The sequence below is a fragment of the Zalophus californianus genome, chromosome 1, assembly GCF_009762305.2.
Source record: "Zalophus californianus isolate mZalCal1 chromosome 1, mZalCal1.pri.v2, whole genome shotgun sequence".
In the NCBI taxonomy this organism is placed as follows: domain Eukaryota; kingdom Metazoa; phylum Chordata; class Mammalia; order Carnivora; family Otariidae; genus Zalophus; species Zalophus californianus.
Window position 1 is genome coordinate 161361088 of NC_045595.1, and position 16817 is coordinate 161377904.

The following is a 16817-nucleotide window of genomic DNA, read 5'->3' on the forward strand; positions in this document are numbered from 1 at the left end:
GAATCGAGTTGGGGTGATGCTGTTGTACTGGACGGAGGAGAAGAAGACCAAAAAATCAAGTAGGATCTGCTGCTTAAGAATTGCAGTATAAGGATGACAAGGAAAATGGAACCATTTGGAGGAAAGCAGAGCCGACACTGGAGGGGAGCATGGAAGACGAAGCAGGGAGAGCAGTTTGGAGATGGCAGCCAGGAACGGCATGCTGTTGCAAGCAGGAAGAGAAGAGCTGACGGGGGGTCGGAGTGGGTACCCGTGGGGCTGAAGATTTGAAGTTCCAGCAAAACCTGCAAGTGTCATGCAGTCTGTTGGAAGCAAACTGGAGCAAAGGTGGAAAGTTAAGGTTGGTGATGCTGATCAGGCCATTGTTTGCATAAGGGGAATGGTTGGACCCCTGAAATTTTAATAGGTTTGTTGAAGGATAAAGTGTGGGCAGAAAAATAAAGATCCCGGGAGATTTGGGACCCAGAAGATTATAGAATTCAAGGGAAGAAGGAACAGCAAGAGACTTCTTCATGCTTCCTCATCTCAATAAATGGCACCACCATTCACAGCTACTCAGGCCCCAGCCTAGGAGGCATCCTGAATTCCTCTCCTTCTTTCACACCCGGCACTCACCCTGTCAGCCAGTCCTGCCCAGTCAACCTTTGAACGTATACCTGTGTTATCTCCTCCACAGCCGCCACCCTGGCGAATTCACCAACATCTCTCGTCAGGGCTACAGCAATAGCCCTGTAAATGATCTCACTGCTTCTGTTGGCATCCACAGTCGAAAAATCTGTTTCATCCAAAAGATAGGTCATGCCATTCTCCTACTGAGAACCCTCCAATGGCTTCTGCTCACACTTCGACCAGAATTCAGCGTCCTTGCTGTGCCGTCCAAGGCCCCAGGTGACCTGGCCTTGACCTCTTTTGAGTTCTCATCCCCTACCACTCATCCCTTCTTTCTCTTCACCGTGGCCACCCTGGCCTTCCTTGGCCTCCAACACCCCGAGCTTATTTTTGCTTTCCTGACTTTTCCTTGGATGTTTGTAATTCCTGGATTCCCCTCCCCCCCAGCCCCCAGCAACATGCATGTCTGGTCAGGACTTTCTGTGATTCTGTGAGTAAACTGAGTGTCAGTTACTGTCGTCGATACTGGAGATACCACGAGAAGATCATAGACAATGCTCCCTGTCCTCCTGGTGCTTCCATTCCAGTCGGGAGCCAGACCCCAGACAAGCCTAATAAGTAAACTGTGTTGCAGGATAGATGGTGGCAAGTGCTCAGGAGGAAAGGAAAGCAGAGGAAAGGGGGAGGAAGCGTGAGGGTGAGGGTGAGGTGAGTACAGTTCTGTATAGAGTTGGCACGAAAGGCCCAAGTGAAGGATGTGTGAAGAAAAACTAGAAAAAAATTGGAAGAACAAGTAGATCAACAGCAAACAAACCTAACCTTGGGAGAGGAGGGCACCTGGCGTGGTTGTGGAGAAGTGGGTGGAGAGGAGACATGGAGGGGTGGGAACAGCGAGGCCCAGACAGGCAGCTGGGCTCGGTGCGGGGATTTAGGCTGTTCTTGGTCTCTTACCTGTGTCACTTCTCTTCACAGAACTGAATGTCACCTGACATCATATCACATATCCATCTTTTTATTTACTTAACATCTATTTTTCCCTCACTAGAAAATAAGCTCCATAAAGGCGGGACTTTGCGTTCTTTATCAGAGCAGCGTCTGACCCATACTGGGAACTCAATTTTAGGGAATAAATTTATGGATGAGAGAGGGGAGCCTAGAACATAACGTTCACTGTGGAAGAGTGAAAATAGAAAGGCCCTTTGAGTTTGGCAGGAAGGCGTTACTGGTCTGGTAGCCCTTTTGGGTCCTTGATAATAATACAGGTGGAGATAGAGGGGCAAAGAAATAGAAGGAAAGAAAGCAGGTAAAGTGATACCAACCAGTTCTTAACGCATCCCTAACAACAGCTGAATTAGAGAAGTGCTACGCGGCTGACTGTGGTATGTTTTTTCCCCCTCTCTCTAACTTATTTATGATTTATTTATCCTCTTAAATAGATACTTCACAAAATTGAGCTTGTGGATATTATGCTGATCCATTGCAGCCCTTGGAGAACTGACAAATCCCGCTCTGCTCATTGTTAACATAATTTTAATTAAGGTATCTAAAACCGCATGTTAAAACTTGACTATAATCTCATTTACTGTGTGGGAGGTGTTATCTATTTCATGACTGAGGTAAAATCTTAGGAAAGAGATATCCCCAAACTGCAGAGTATGAAACACAGTTAAGCCTAAGAGACTGAAGAACACTTCTGTAATGAAATGAAGTAATGTATATGAAAGAGCGTTGTAAGCAGTATCAAAATATACAAATAGTATAATTGAAAAGACAGCTGTATGTCTTGTTGTCTCAGCTTGAAGAAATTCAGACCTTCAAAGCCGCAAGTGTATTGTGATAGAAAAGAGCATCCTATGAACTCAGATATTTACAGTGTTACTTAGAAGGGAATACTGTAGCTGTGAATTGTTTATCCAAAATCTTTTAAACATCTGTATGCCAAAGAATAAAGAAAATACAGGAAAGGAAAAGAAATAATCTCTCCTGCAATATAGATGGGAAAGCTTTGTGTAAGTACCATTTTTGGAGTGAGGGGACACATCTCACCCTCATGGAAACAACCTCTATATGGCATGGCTCAAAGAGAACTAAACAATAAAATGCAAAAACGGTTAATTTCACGAGGCTGTGCTAATAACACCACCAACAAAAGTTCCCTACCGAGAGTGCTGTCATTTTGATTAATCTTGGTTGCTTCCATCTTGTCTGATTTTTATCACAAGGAAGAGTTACCAAAGAAAAGGAACACATTCTGAGCTGGATCATCATGGATTACAACAAAGTGGTTGTAACTAAAGGCATTAAATAGCTCCTCTTGTCAGCTTATCTTGTGGTTGCTGTTAACTGTTGGGGGAAATAGTCTATGCTGCTTATAGACTGGTCAAAAAATATTTAGTTCGAAGTTAGAGGCACTTAAAAAGGCATGTGGATTTCCTGTATGTATCAGCATATTAGAAGAAAACTGTAAGTTTTATGATAGAGAGAAATAAGATGTACATTGTAAGGTCATTTTGCAAAATGAACTTTAAAAAATACATGGTCTTTATTTACTTCTGGGGCAGGAATTTATTTATAGTATAAGTACAAAACTGTTCTGAAATGAACAAAGCAGCTTAGCATCAGGGTTTGTTTTTTTTTTTTGAGATTTTTATTTATTTATTTGAGAGAGAGTGTGTGTGTGTGTGTGCACAAGAGCGGGGTGAGGGGCAGAGGGAGAAGCAGGCTTCCTGCTGAGCAGGGAGCTCATTGCGGGGCTTGATCCCAGGACCCTGGGACCATGACCTGAGCCGAAGGCAGACGCTTAACCGACTGAGCCACCCAGGCGCCCCAGCATCAGTTTTATTTCCGCCTACCTAACGAGACTTTCCTTGTTACGGCTTTGAGTGAAACAGAAGCAGCAGTGATGGACAGCCATACAGGTCTTTTGTTGCTAGGCTACATGTGTGCCCATTTAACCTGCTTCCTGATGGAGCACAGTTTCTAGAATGCCATGTAAAATATATGCCTGTGTTTCCTGGGAGGGGAGAAAAGGAGAGGTGATCGCCTCTCCCTCCCACGTTTGTTAAGCAGGGCACAGCGGGCTTGAAAGGCGAAGGGTACAGACACAGTGGGCAAGCTCCAGAGAACCCACAGCTCCGCGCCTTCCCCCAGGTCGTAGAAGTGGGGAACACGGTTGTATCTCAGGGCATGCTGCAGGGTCTTCAGGTCAGGTCAGGTCTTACCCCTGCCTTCTCCATTTCTGTTTTTTAGTGCCTGTTCCCCCACCTTCTCACAGACTTACAAAATACACGAAGGGAACATTCTAGGTCCATTTTCCTGATCTAAAGAAATACATTTCCAAAATGTAAGTTGGTTTTGTGTGGGCCTTGCAAAATGGGTCTTCAGGCCTCCCAAAGCTGAGGTAGACATGGCTTCTGATGGCCCACTCTCCCCACCTCCCAGCTCTTCCAACCCCCACTTCCGCCCACCCACCCCAGACATCACACACACACACACACACACACTCACTCTCAGGGGCCACCAGCCCTCTTGGCTCCTGCATTCAACACATTAAGGCTCTGTAACCCCTTTTATGCAGATCTCCTGCGATTTTATCAAAAGACAAGGTGTCCCAACCTTGTCCCCTGGTTGGCCCAGGTACACTCCCCATTTCTATCCTTGTCTTCTTCCCCATCATGCTGTGGGGCCTTAGGCCCCAGGCCCCAACCTCCCCAAGGTTTTCATTGCACTGAGGTTGAGCTCATGCTCCATGTCTGCTCTGTACCGACCACCGGTGTGATCAGCCTCCTCAAAACAGCACAGGTTCCATGGTTGCTCCTGGTGAATCAAATACCTGGCTCATTTGTTGGAGTCATTGTTACATCCACATAAGATACGGATTTTTAAAAATACCTCTACAAATATTGATAGAAGTATAAAAATCCTGATAAATGGTAAAAGTAAATATGACAATTATGACATAACCTTCCTGGAGACGCACATCAATATCCTTCTCTACAATGTGCACGGTTGTCTCCATAATGTGCATAAACTCTACTTCCGGCCTCTCTCTGATAGGGCCACTGATACTCAGGTCATTTCGCACCCTATAATGTAGCCTATATTTTTGTGCAGCTTTAAGTAAACAGCTTATTTTTCAGGTTTTAGATAAAAGTGACACTGAGGTCTCATTGAAACAAGAAAAAAAGGAAGTTTCTCTTATGAAAAAAGGTAAAAAAAATTCAGTTTACCTATATTAGCTGTGATGTTTGCATTGTTTTCAGTATGACTTACGTGGCACATCTGATGTGGGATATAGATCAGAAGTTTGGTAGCAGTTTGGATTTTTAAAAGTTAAAATGTGTTGTTCCAGAAGTGGGAGGAGGGCTGGGTGGAGAGTGAGCCGCCGATCCCGTGTGTTTTGGAGGAGCCAAGAGACACTCCCTTCCCAAGGAGAGTCCCCCCAGCTCTGCCACACGCGGCCTGATGTCTCCAGCAGTAGACTTGGACCACTCTCTGTGTTGAATTCTGTTTCGAAATTTGCAGTAGATTGATATGGGCTCTTTTATTCAGACTGTATTTTGAAAATTATGATGACAGTTCTCGATCTTCAATTATGTAGTCCTTTTCCTGCTTCTCATGATTCCCCATAGACCAGTTCGCCAGACACATCCATTAGTTCCTTTATCCCCATGGGACATCTTTTGTCTCAAGTGAGAGACTTGAGCTTTTTCTAAACCTAGAGTTACCATCTTATAATATTCAATCCAAAAACGATTTCTTTGGATAGAGAAACTGTAAGCAAACCGGACTCAGAAAATTTTGTTTTCTTAGCATCCATTCATTATTATGACCAACCCCTTTATTATGTGTTATTATTATCATACCGTTCTCTCTTTTAATATTCTACCATTGGGCCTGAGCAGCAAGCCCATCATTTTCATGGTCCTCTTCTTATTCTGAAATAAGTTCTAAAGATTTTCTTAGCCTCTTTGACAGCCTCAGCTCCTTTTGGCTTCATCATTCCCAGTCCTTGTATTGGTCCATGGCCTCACTCTGTGCCCACTTTTGGTCGTAAGCTCTCCCTTCATACTTTGTTACTCAGGTAACATAACCAGCCATTCACGCACATCTTTATATTTGAACCCATTAGTGAGGTCCCTAAGAAATCACAGTTTTTTATTTCTCATCTTAATTAGGTTAATTTGCAATTCCACAATCAGGATTTCTTTTGTAAGGCTTTCTTAATCTTAAAGCCAGTCTTTTATAGAAGTTTTAAAGTATTAACATGATTTCAAGTATGTGCCTGTTGGATTTCCAAATCATAATGGAAAAATTATTAATACAATTTTGATCCTAAAATTAATATTTAATTTCAAATATCCTGGGTTTGGAAAGAACAAATTGTGAAATGATTTTAAATGACTGTAATTATAGATTAGTTGGCCGTTGGGCTAAAAAATTTCACTTTGTATGCAAGCCAGTGAGTAAAACCAGTGGCACCTGCAGTATTAGAAAACCTCTGTGTTTTCTCTTTTATATGTACTTAAAGGAGTCGGATCCTCAGCCATTCACCCACCATTAAAACTTCCTTTGTCGCTATGCTATTCCACTTGGCCTTTGATGGCCCTCAACTTGTTGCCAAGGCTTTACTTGGTGGAATAAGATATGTGGACTGTTACCACAACGAATTCTAGAGACAGGTGGAAGAATGACACATTGACTTATTGCGTCTGCTGCCTCCAAGACACTCTTAAAACCAGTCCAAGGAGTCAGAGCATTTCTACTCTTCTGTGAACTATAACGAATCACTAACCTCTCTGAACATACAATAATGAGATTCCCTCAGTGAGAAGGTTGACTAGATGACATCAGGTCTCTTCCTGCTTTAGAGTTCGACTCTTTACTAGAGACATGTTTGGGGTTGGGATCTGTTAGGATATTTTTGAACTGGAACCTAAAATGGAATAGAGTGGGATTCTAGGGGGAAGACAAGAGGTTGTCTGGGCAGAGTCTGGTGAGAGAAGGGAGTCTGACGGCCCCAAGCAGTCACCCCGTGCACACCAGTCACAGGTAATAAGCATCATGAAAAAGAACTTACAAAAAAACAAGTTACAGAGGCTCTTGGATTATTAGATACACCATCCACACTTTATTAAAAGGTTATTATAAGTTGCATAAAGAACATATTGGTGCATTTTTTACAAAAGGATGTTTGGAATACAAAGCCAAATTATCTATAAGTAGTTAATAAACTGTCGACACTTCTTTCAGTTCACGTTATTGTGTGATCATCAAAATGTGATTGTCTTCATTTTGTCCGTCTTTTGAAGAAAAACAGGAGCCGTGCAGTGATACTCCAGAAATAAAGAGAAACTCTTCATTATCTAACCGGGAAAGGTGAGTGTACTGCAATTACACAAATTCCAAGTGAGTGCAATTATACTGTTGCAAAGTAATTATCAGTGTTTAAATACAAGAAGAAAGAAAATAATAGCAACAAGCAAAGGCAATTAAGAATGGAACCAAATTTGCAAAGGAGACAAGAAAGAATAGAATACGGCTAGGTTTCTTACCTTTTTCCCGAACCTTTTTATTTTCTTTTGTGAGGATTTGGGGATAATGAAATGGAACAGGCTTAACTTCCTACTCACAGCGAGCAACTAATTCAAATTACTGTAATGTAGTCAAAGAACTGAAAATGTCACATGTGTATAAGGTGTGAATATGCAATCAGGAAACTTGTTTTTTTGTGTGGCTCATTATCTTATTGTTATACGTATATGTAATTATGATAATTATTGCATGCTAGAATTTTCTTGACATGAGACTTTGTCACTTTTAACATAAAATCAGCTGAATATTTTGGATGCCCAATAAAACAGAAAGAACGTTTTCAAGGAAGCAAACTCTTACCCTCACTTAGACAAACTTGTCAAAGGTGCTTTCCAGGCCTTTAGACCCAGTGTCTGTGAATCCAAATTTTGGGCTCTTTTTGCATAGGAGCGCATTGAATTGAGTGTCGGAAAAAAAGAGAGGAGTTTGATTTTCTGCACTTGCTGACAGAGGAGTCCCTCTGATACTCAAATCCCCTCACTTCACTGTTCTACTCAGAAACCCCTCATGGCCCCATCTTGCAGGATATCTTGCAGGATAAGTTACAAACTCCTTAGCATGGCGCAAGTCCCCTTCACTCCTGGCCTTTCCTGGAGCCCCCACTTTGTTTCCCAGAATTTCTGAGTTGCTTTGAGTCCTGTTTTATCACACTTGCCTCTCTGTCCACACTGCTTCCTTTGCCCTCCGCAAGCTGTACACCAGTCTACTACTCTTTCCTTCAAGTTCGAGTTCAAGTGTTCTCTCCTCTGGGGCCCCCAACTCTCACAAGCAAACTCGGGGTTTCAGAGAGCCACTGACGCAGTGATAAGAGTGGTCATAACTCCTTCAACTTCAATAATTATCTGTTCGGGGCGCTTGGGTGGCTCAGTCATTTAAGTGACTGCCTTCAGCTCAGGTCATGATCCCAGGGTCCTGGGATCGAACCCCACATCGGGCTCTCCACTCAGCAGGGAGTCTGCTTCTCCCTCTCTGGAGATCTGTGATCTCTCTCACTTTCACTCTCTCTCAAATAAATAAAATCTTTAAAAAATAATTATCTGTTAAATATCAGCTGTATTCTGATACACCACTGTCAAGTGGAATTGTCCATCTGAACGTCTGTCTTCCTATAAGGACGGGGGCCGTATCTTTTCTTCGTCATAACTCCAGCTGTCTGAGAGGTCTTCCCATAGTACTCCATCCAAAATAGCCTGTCCCATTCCTGATAGGGATACTATCAGATCTTAGTATCTGATAGCATGGTTTTTTTCAGAGTACTTATTACTATTTTAAAGTATTTTATTGACTCATCTGTTTCTTTTAATGTGTTACATTCTAGCTTGCTTATTTTCTATCTTTTTCATAGGAGCTAATTCCCTCCACAAGAGCAGGACTGTCTTGCCCACCTCTGTGTCATTAGTGTCCAGAATAGCAGCTGATTCAGAGTTAGTATATTTGTTGATTGACTAAATGAGGCAGTTTCCCCACCCTCCCCCATGTTGTTGCTATGCCATTTTATGGACAGTGCTTTAACCTAGAGTTATTTGTTAAAGTTTGAAATTCATCCGAAAACTAAAACACATTGTGTGTGTGCGTGTGTATGTGTATATGTGTGTGTGTGTATTATATGTTACTTTCAGGTTTATATGAGGTTGTGTGTGTCTTTTTTTTTAAATCATCTTTGAATTGTATCTACAACATGAAATGTTAGAACTGTGGTCCGATTAAAACAGTCTTCGTGGAAGAATCTTATCAAACTCATTAATAGTGGTAGTGAGGATAAAGATGACCATAATAACAATAATGATTAGGTGCTATTTACTGAGCACTTAACTAAGTGTAGGGGTTGGGCTGAATTCTTTGTATGTCTTGTTTAATCCTCAGCACATCTCTGTGAGGTCGGCACTATTATTATTATTATTATTATTATTATTTTAGTACAATAGAAATTTATTTCTCTGAAGTAAAATAAGCCTGGAAAGAGCTGGTTTAGGGCTATCAAGTGAGGCACAGTGTCAAGGAGCCAGGGTCATTGCCACTGCTTTTCTTTCTTTCTTTCTTTCTTTTTTTTAATTATTAGGTTAGTCACCATACAATACATCATTAGTTTTGGATGTAGTGATCCATGATTCATTGTTTGTGTATAACACCCAGTGCTCCATGCAGAACGTGTCCTCCTTAATACCCATCACCAGGCTAACTCATCCCCCCAGCCCCTCCCCTCTAGAACCCTCAGTTTGTTTCTCAGAGTCCATAGTCTCTCATGGTTCGTCTCTCCCTCTGATCTCCCCCCTTCACTTTCCCCTTCCTTCTCCTAATGTGCTCCATGATGTTCCTTATGTTCCACAAATAAGTGAAACCATATGATAATTGACTTTCTCTGCTTGGGACTTATTTCACTTAGCGTAATCTCCTCCATTCCCATCCCTGTTGATGTAAAAGTTGGGTATTCATCCTTCCTGATGGCTGAGTAATATTCCATTGTATATATGGACCACATCTTCTTTATCCATTCATCTGTTGAAGGGCATCTTGGCTCTTTCCACAGTTTGGCTATTGTGGACATTGCTGCTATGAACATTGGGGTGCATATGGTCCTTCTTTTCACTACATCTGTGTCTTTGGGGTAAATACCCAGGAGTGCAATTGCTGGGTCATAGGGTAGCTCTATTTTTAATTTTTTGAGGAACCTCCACACTGTTTTCCAAAGTGGCTGTACCAACTTGCATTCCCACCAACCGTGTAAGAGAGTTCCCCTTCCTCCACAATCTCTCCAACATTTGTTGTTTCTTGCCTTGTCAATTTTTGTCATTCTAACTGGTGGAAGGTGGTATCTCAATGTGGTTTTGATTTGAACTTGCCTGATGGCTAAAGATGATGAACATTTTTCCATGTGTCTATTAGCCATTTGTAGGTCTTCTTTGGAGAAGTGTCTGTTCATGTCTTCTGCCCATTTTTTGACTTGGTTATTTGTTTTTTGGGTGTTGAGTTTGAGAAGTTCTTTATAGATCTTAGATACCAGCCCTTTGTCTGTAGTGTCATTTGCAAATATCTTCTCCCATTCTGTGGATTGCCTCTTTGTTTTGTTGACTGTTTCCTTTGCTGTGCAGAAGCTTTTTATCTTGATTAAGTCACAAAAGTTCATTTTCACTTTCGTTTCCCTTTCCTTTGGAGGTCGGCACTATTATTATTTGGCAGGAAGAGAAACAGGTTCAGAGAGGACTCTGTGCTCAGGTGTAGTGCATTTTAGCTTTTATCCCCCAGCACCAGCATGACTTTTCAGCATCCCCAAAAAATGATAAAAAAAAAAATTTTAGAGGACTACTTTAATAAAATTTCAGCATAAAGGAAGTTACAGTTAATAGGCTTCAGATACTGTATAAGTATTCTTTAAGAGACAAGCATTAGTTATAATGTTCTTAACCTTAAATAAAATATCAGCTGAAGTTAAGAGAATTAATGTCAAAAAGCTGTTGACAGTAGAAGCACATTCGATTTGATATTAACTCTTGTCCAATTTTTAAATGACCCATACAGTATGAACATATAAAACTCTCCAGAGCTGTGCTCTTAACACTTAGCATGAAAGGATTACAAAACCCCCCTCCTTATTTGACAGGCAAATCCCTACGTGATCTGACCCTACCTGCCTACACAGCTTTGTCTCCCAAATTGCAAGTCCCCCAGCCCTCCTGAACATGTTTTGTTCCCACAATACTGAAAGCTTTGGGTCTCATTAACACACTGCACGATTCTGAGCATCCTCACTGTGAGTTACTCTCCATGCTGCAGCCAGTTATACTTTTAAAACATATAGCAGATCACCTTGCTTCCATGCAAGAAACCCTTCAATGGTAGTACCTGCTCTGCTTAGAATAAACTCCAGTTCCCGCCCCTGGCCCAGGGCGCCAGCGCCACCTCCCCCTCCACCCCGCCCCGTTTCCCACACACTCCACCCCAGCGGCCCTGCTTCATTTCTACCCAGGATCACTACACTTCACCTGGAACACCCTTTTTCCTTTAGATCTTGACTAAATAGTTCTTTCAACTGACTTTGCCCCTTTTTGTTTTATTTCTGTATATACCTTCCCCCAGGCTAACATAGAGCTTTGGTTTAAAAGCCTCTTTCAGCAAATGAGACAAATAGTATGTGACTACTGTTGTTAAGAATACATTACGGCGGGGCGCCTGGGTGGCTCAGTCGTTTCCGGCTCAGGTCATGATCCCAGGGTCCTGGGATCGAGCCCCGCATCGGGCTCCCTGCTCAGCGGGAAGCCTGCTTCTCCCTCTCCCACTCCCCCTGCTTGTGTTCCCTCTCTCACTGTGTCTCTCTCTCTCTCTCTCTGTCAAATAAACAAATAAAATCTTAAAAAAAAAAAAGAATACATTATCGCCAATTCTGTTTAATTGTGGCTCCCCCAAAAACCTTGAAACAAGATTTGTCAGGAATAAATAGTAATTTTTCTAGTTGAGAATGGATTTTCTATAACTCCCTAAATGACAGTTTTTAGCATGACATTTATGGCCTTGCTCTCCTTTTTGTTGTGTATTAACATTTCATTTGTCATCTATTAATGTTTCTGAATTCATTGGTACCTAATACGATTCCTGCTTTGAAATCATAAGCCTCGGTTTGTTTTTTGCACAGTGCACCGATGGAAGATTTAAGTCCAAGTCCTGGACACAACACCAGCTTCTCTGTGAGTGGACATTGTCACGTTGCTGCTTTACTGAGAGAGTCTTCTCAAAGCACATCTGTCAGGGAAACTGTAAGAAAACTGGCATCTAATTTAAGGTAAAGGTATTTGCTAACATATTCCCATGCGTTTTGTTGAACGTTCTAAGCAGTGACGACTCCTGGTCTTTTTTCTCCTCCCCCCGCCCCATGGAGTGGTAAAGTTATCAAGAAGAGTCAATAGAATGACTTTATGACTTGTCTCCTAACTATACGGCTACAGATATACCACAGGTTAAATGTCTCTTGAAATAGAACTACAGGCACTAACTGCCCGTCCGCAGGTGGCCTGTCACGTGGTCTGGCAGGATGGGGGAATGTTAGTTCTCTCCTGGATGTTATGAAGAATTCTAACTGAATTTCTTCCTCCCTCCCTCCATTCCTTCCTCTTTTGTTTTTTATTTCTTTGATTTTTGCCTGGTGAGGACCCTCATGACATTTGTAATGGCCTTCTGAAAAGTCTCCTTTTGGATACTTTAGATACTAAAGTAGCTTTCGATACTAAACTTACCGAGGGAAATTGAGTTTTACTTTCTGGCTCCGTGTAGGAGGTTAACATTTGTGGGCAGGGTAAATGAGGGATTTAGATGTTTGGATCTCAGTTCTCAAAGGATGCAGACAGAGATGGAATAAAGTCCAGGAATCAGAATTTTTCCAACTAGGGACCAATGAAAGGAAGCCAAAGAAGTTAGTATACACAAGAGTGCTCTAAAATAGGTAACAGAGGGAAAGGGAGGAAGAGCACCACGGAATTAGTGGAGCCAGTTGGTTTGGTTAGGGTTCATAGCCTGCGAGTGTCCTGTGTTGTAAAGTAAGAGGCTTTTGGCCAAGGAGAACACACCACATGCCCTAGCTAGAATCGTATTTTCCGTGTGGACTGTGACTTTGACTTTCTAATCAGTGAGCGACTGCAAAAACTTCCTGAAGTAGAGAGTTGGCAAAGAATGGAATTAGAGAGTTGGCAAAGAGAAAGGTAACTACAACTTCCACTCAGGCCCAGGCTTTGGTCTTGTGTGTGAAAGGAGACTGCAAACCACTATAGGCCTTGAACTCAATTCTGCAGTTGTCCTGGACTTTATGGAAGTTTCTGCGGCAACATCCAGGGCTGTGGGGCTCTGCATACATGGACATGAAGGTCCCCCCTGTCCCTTAAAAACACACTCCCAGCATCTGTCCTGCCCTAGGAGAAAGGAGGAGGCACTCTTGTTTATGCATAGGTGGATCTGCTTGGACTTTGCATCAGGGCACATCTTCACTAATGATACTAGGGATCCAGAGACAAGTTGTTGACCAAGAAATGAAGCTGGAGTGCTACATTTCTTAACATTTAAGTTTTGATCACTAAATCTGCCCTGGTACCTGAGTTGGCAAGCCTCCACTAGCCTGGGGATGGGATGGAAGCAGGTCAGACCTCAGTGTTGTACAGATGTTATGAAGTTGAAAAAGGCCACTAATCCAGTGATCTGGATGGATATTCAGTCTCATACTGACATGGTCTATGGTATAGTCCCTCAAGAATGGGATTCTCCAGCCAGTTCTGTCAGCATTTGTCCAGAAGTAATACGTAAGCTCCTCAGTTTTGAAGTAGGGTAGCCGTAGATTTGAATCCTGGTTTTTTCCTTACTGGTTCCAAGATTCAAGCATGTCAGTTGAGCGCTAACACCGGGTGGTATGCAATAAATTATATACAGGAATGTGCCCACATGTCCAATGACTGGGATATTGCTTCTTGATAATAATAGCTATCATTTTGGAGCTGTTATTATATTTTAGGCTCACCCAAGTATCATGTATATCTTAGCCCCCAACTCCCACAGACTTACGAGGTTGATATTATTCTTTTTTTTTAAATGGATGAAGAAACTGAAGCTTAGAGAAACTAATACACCCAAAGTCACAATTACACAGCTACTAGGACAGGGCTGGGTTTAAGCCGAGGCTCCCTGATTTGTCGTCTCGTGCTCTGAACCACTGTATACACACACAGACACAGGTGCATATACATACAGAAACGTATATATGTATGTGTATATATATATGTGTGTGTTTGTATACATGTATACATTTTAACACACACACACACACACACACACATACACACACACCCTTCGCTGTTCTCCACACTGAGATCTGCAGAGCCTTGTCTGGTGGTGTTGCAGCAGAGTTTGGGTGCGCCACTGTGTATCATCATTTTCCTAATTTTTTCCTTGGCTCATCTTTGTTCTTGCATTTAAGTGTATCATTACTATTAATTTTAATGTTACATGCGATCAAAAAGGGGATAATGTGATTGAGTGTACTAAGACATTAAAGTACATTCACTTCTATAATTAGGCATCACTAGAAAATTAAAATTTCCCGGAAACCATCTCCCTAATGAACGTGTAGAATTTTTGGTGCTTGAAATCATCACGCTATTATCAACTGAACACTCTGAAAGCCAAATGTATTAATAAATCAGCTCTTTTTGGTACTGGCTTGCATTTTTTTGTGGTGATTGTTTTACAAAAATATTAAGTGGAAAAAGAATTGTACAGAACACAAAGTTTAACTGGAACACAATGAGCTCCTCATTTATCAATCTTCTCTTTCACCTTTAGCAGCATGTAGTATGTTTTCTCACATTTCACTGATGAAACAGATTTCTTATCTTCTTTGTTATTCTTACCCCCTGTGCTGCACTATTCTGTATCTGGTCCACGTGTTATTCCTTGTGTAACTAGGCTTCACATGTCTCAGGGCATGAGGATTGTGGCTGATTGTGATTGTGTAGAACGTGGAGGGTTGCATGTGCTTTACACTGACCATCCCTCAAGAGATTTGCCTGGCTTGTCACATGATAAAGAGAGTCGATAGAGCCCTTTCCCTCCACATGGTTCACTCTGGACATGACCTCAGCCTTATCCCTTTCCACACTGCCAAAGTAGAGTCCCGCCACTTCTGTTTATGTCATGTTAATGGAATAAATTAATAAAAATAGTAGTTTTCATTGTTCATTTTCGTTACCTGATCATGCTCAGTTTAGTGTTTCCTGACTTATGTTACTTTTTGTTTTATGTGTATTAGTTTATTTAATCCCCAAATATAGTAACATCTTTGAAAACAGATTGGATTTTCCACACCGTGTCTAGCGTATATTAGTAGGTATTCAAAGAATACCTTTTTTTTTTTTTTCGTAGCCTCCATGCCCAGTATGGAGCCCAGTGCAGGGCTAGAACTCATGACCCTAAGATCAAGACCTGAACTGAGATCAAGAGTCGGATTCTTAACTGACTGAGCCATCCAAGGGCCCCTCAAAGAATACTTTTCATAAAGTTGAGAGGGATTAATGTAAAATGCAGTGAGTAGTATTGCTGGATGTTAAAATATTTTCAGATTATGGGGTATGACTGAGTTGTGTTAAGTCAGAGGTAGATGAGCTAAACTCAGATCCAGACTGTTAAATTGTATTAGATGGTCCTAAAATTAGAGTAGTATTAAATCTCAAGTCACTCTCAATGGTAATGACAATAATAATATGTATTTATTATGCACTTCCTGTGTGCCAGGCACTGTCTTAAGGGCTTTGCATATGTTAACTCACTTAAACCTTTCAACAACCTGATAATTAGATTTTTATTATCCCCATTTTACGGATGAGAAAATTGAGGTTGGTGGAGGTTGAGTAATCTGCCCAGCATTACATAACTCTTGGGTGGTAGAGCTGGAATTTCAATCCTGACAGTCTCCCAGTCCTTGCTTTGAACTGCTAACCCTCCGATGCCTTGTTTCAGTTCATTGTTGTGTGTGTAGACTTGATAATGAGGCAGACTTCATTTATTTCAACTCCGTAAAAGCCCAAACATGCTTTGTGTTAGCTTAAATTTTAAAAGTATCAAAAATAAGTTTTAAAAAGGAAGTCCCTTGTTACAGGTGGCTGCCAGTTATTGAAGCAAGAAAAAAACCCACAAGAGTAAATACACGAGCAGTTGGGGGTCTGTCAAAAAACGTGATCTGACTCCAGGTTTTACGAAATGAAGCTATGCCATTTCTGTTCATCGTCATCTTTCTCTTTTTTACTGGGTTGGAGAAGAGAGTTTCAAGCTACCTCAAGTAAGAGGCTTGCTCTTTTTCTTAGCCAAGACCAGGCTTGTGAACTTGGTTACTTTTTAAAAAGAGCAGCTGGATGACCAGGTACTTCGGTGTTTTCCTGCTCATGTCTAGAGGGAATGGAGCTGTATTAATGCAAGTGGGAGATTTTTCTTAATAAAAAGCTACTCTGTTGGGAAGGGAGTGGGACTGGAGAGTGAAAAGGAAATGACCCTCAGCGGCAGTGCTTCCAAGCTTGGCCATCACGGATAGAAACAGCGCTGACTCAGGGTTGTAGCTCACCTGGTTGAACTCTTTAAAAAACTTCCAGTTTGGACTTGCAGATTTGGGGATGGATTTTATAGGAATTCAGCTGAGATGGGCATCCTAGCCGAGGACCTCCTATAATCCTGGATGCTAGTAACAGCTCTGGAAGATCTTTAGGCTATTTCTTTCTTAAAGTCTTGAGAAGAGAGACAGAGGAACAAAGACGTGTTCCTGATTTTATTATCAAGTCTGAGAGCAGAGCTGTGAGTAGATGCTCCAAGGGAAGAAGGGCTGTTCCTGTGGGACAAGAGTCCTGTTGAGAAGGTGGCATGTGATTCACGAATCCCCCATGTGCACGGTATCCATCTGACTCAGTGGCTACCAGTGAACAGACACCACTTTATTCCTGCAGTTTGGTGCTGAACGCCTCCTGGCACACTCCTGGCAGCACGTTCCCTGGATTAGAGGATCACTATGTCCTAAGGGAAACCTGAAGTTTGTGAGCGGAGGGAGGTTTGATACACCCTCAGGAACAAAAGAAGATACCAGCAAGGGGTGCCAGTGA

The 16817-nt window shown here is 41.9% G+C and overlaps 1 protein-coding gene across 1 annotated transcript in view; it reads left to right on the forward strand.

The window, feature by feature from the left end:
- MORC1 (MORC family CW-type zinc finger 1) overlaps nucleotides 1-16817 on the forward strand; it is a 171955-nt gene that overhangs the window by 136195 nt on the left and 18943 nt on the right. Inside the window, exons 21-24 of the mRNA XM_027581731.2 lie at nucleotides 4749-4818; nucleotides 6921-6987; nucleotides 8723-8734; nucleotides 11831-11977. Of these exons, the coding sequence (XP_027437532.2) occupies nucleotides 4749-4818; nucleotides 6921-6987; nucleotides 8723-8734; nucleotides 11831-11977 (296 nt within the window). The remainder of the gene's footprint in view (nucleotides 1-4748; nucleotides 4819-6920; nucleotides 6988-8722; nucleotides 8735-11830; nucleotides 11978-16817) is intronic.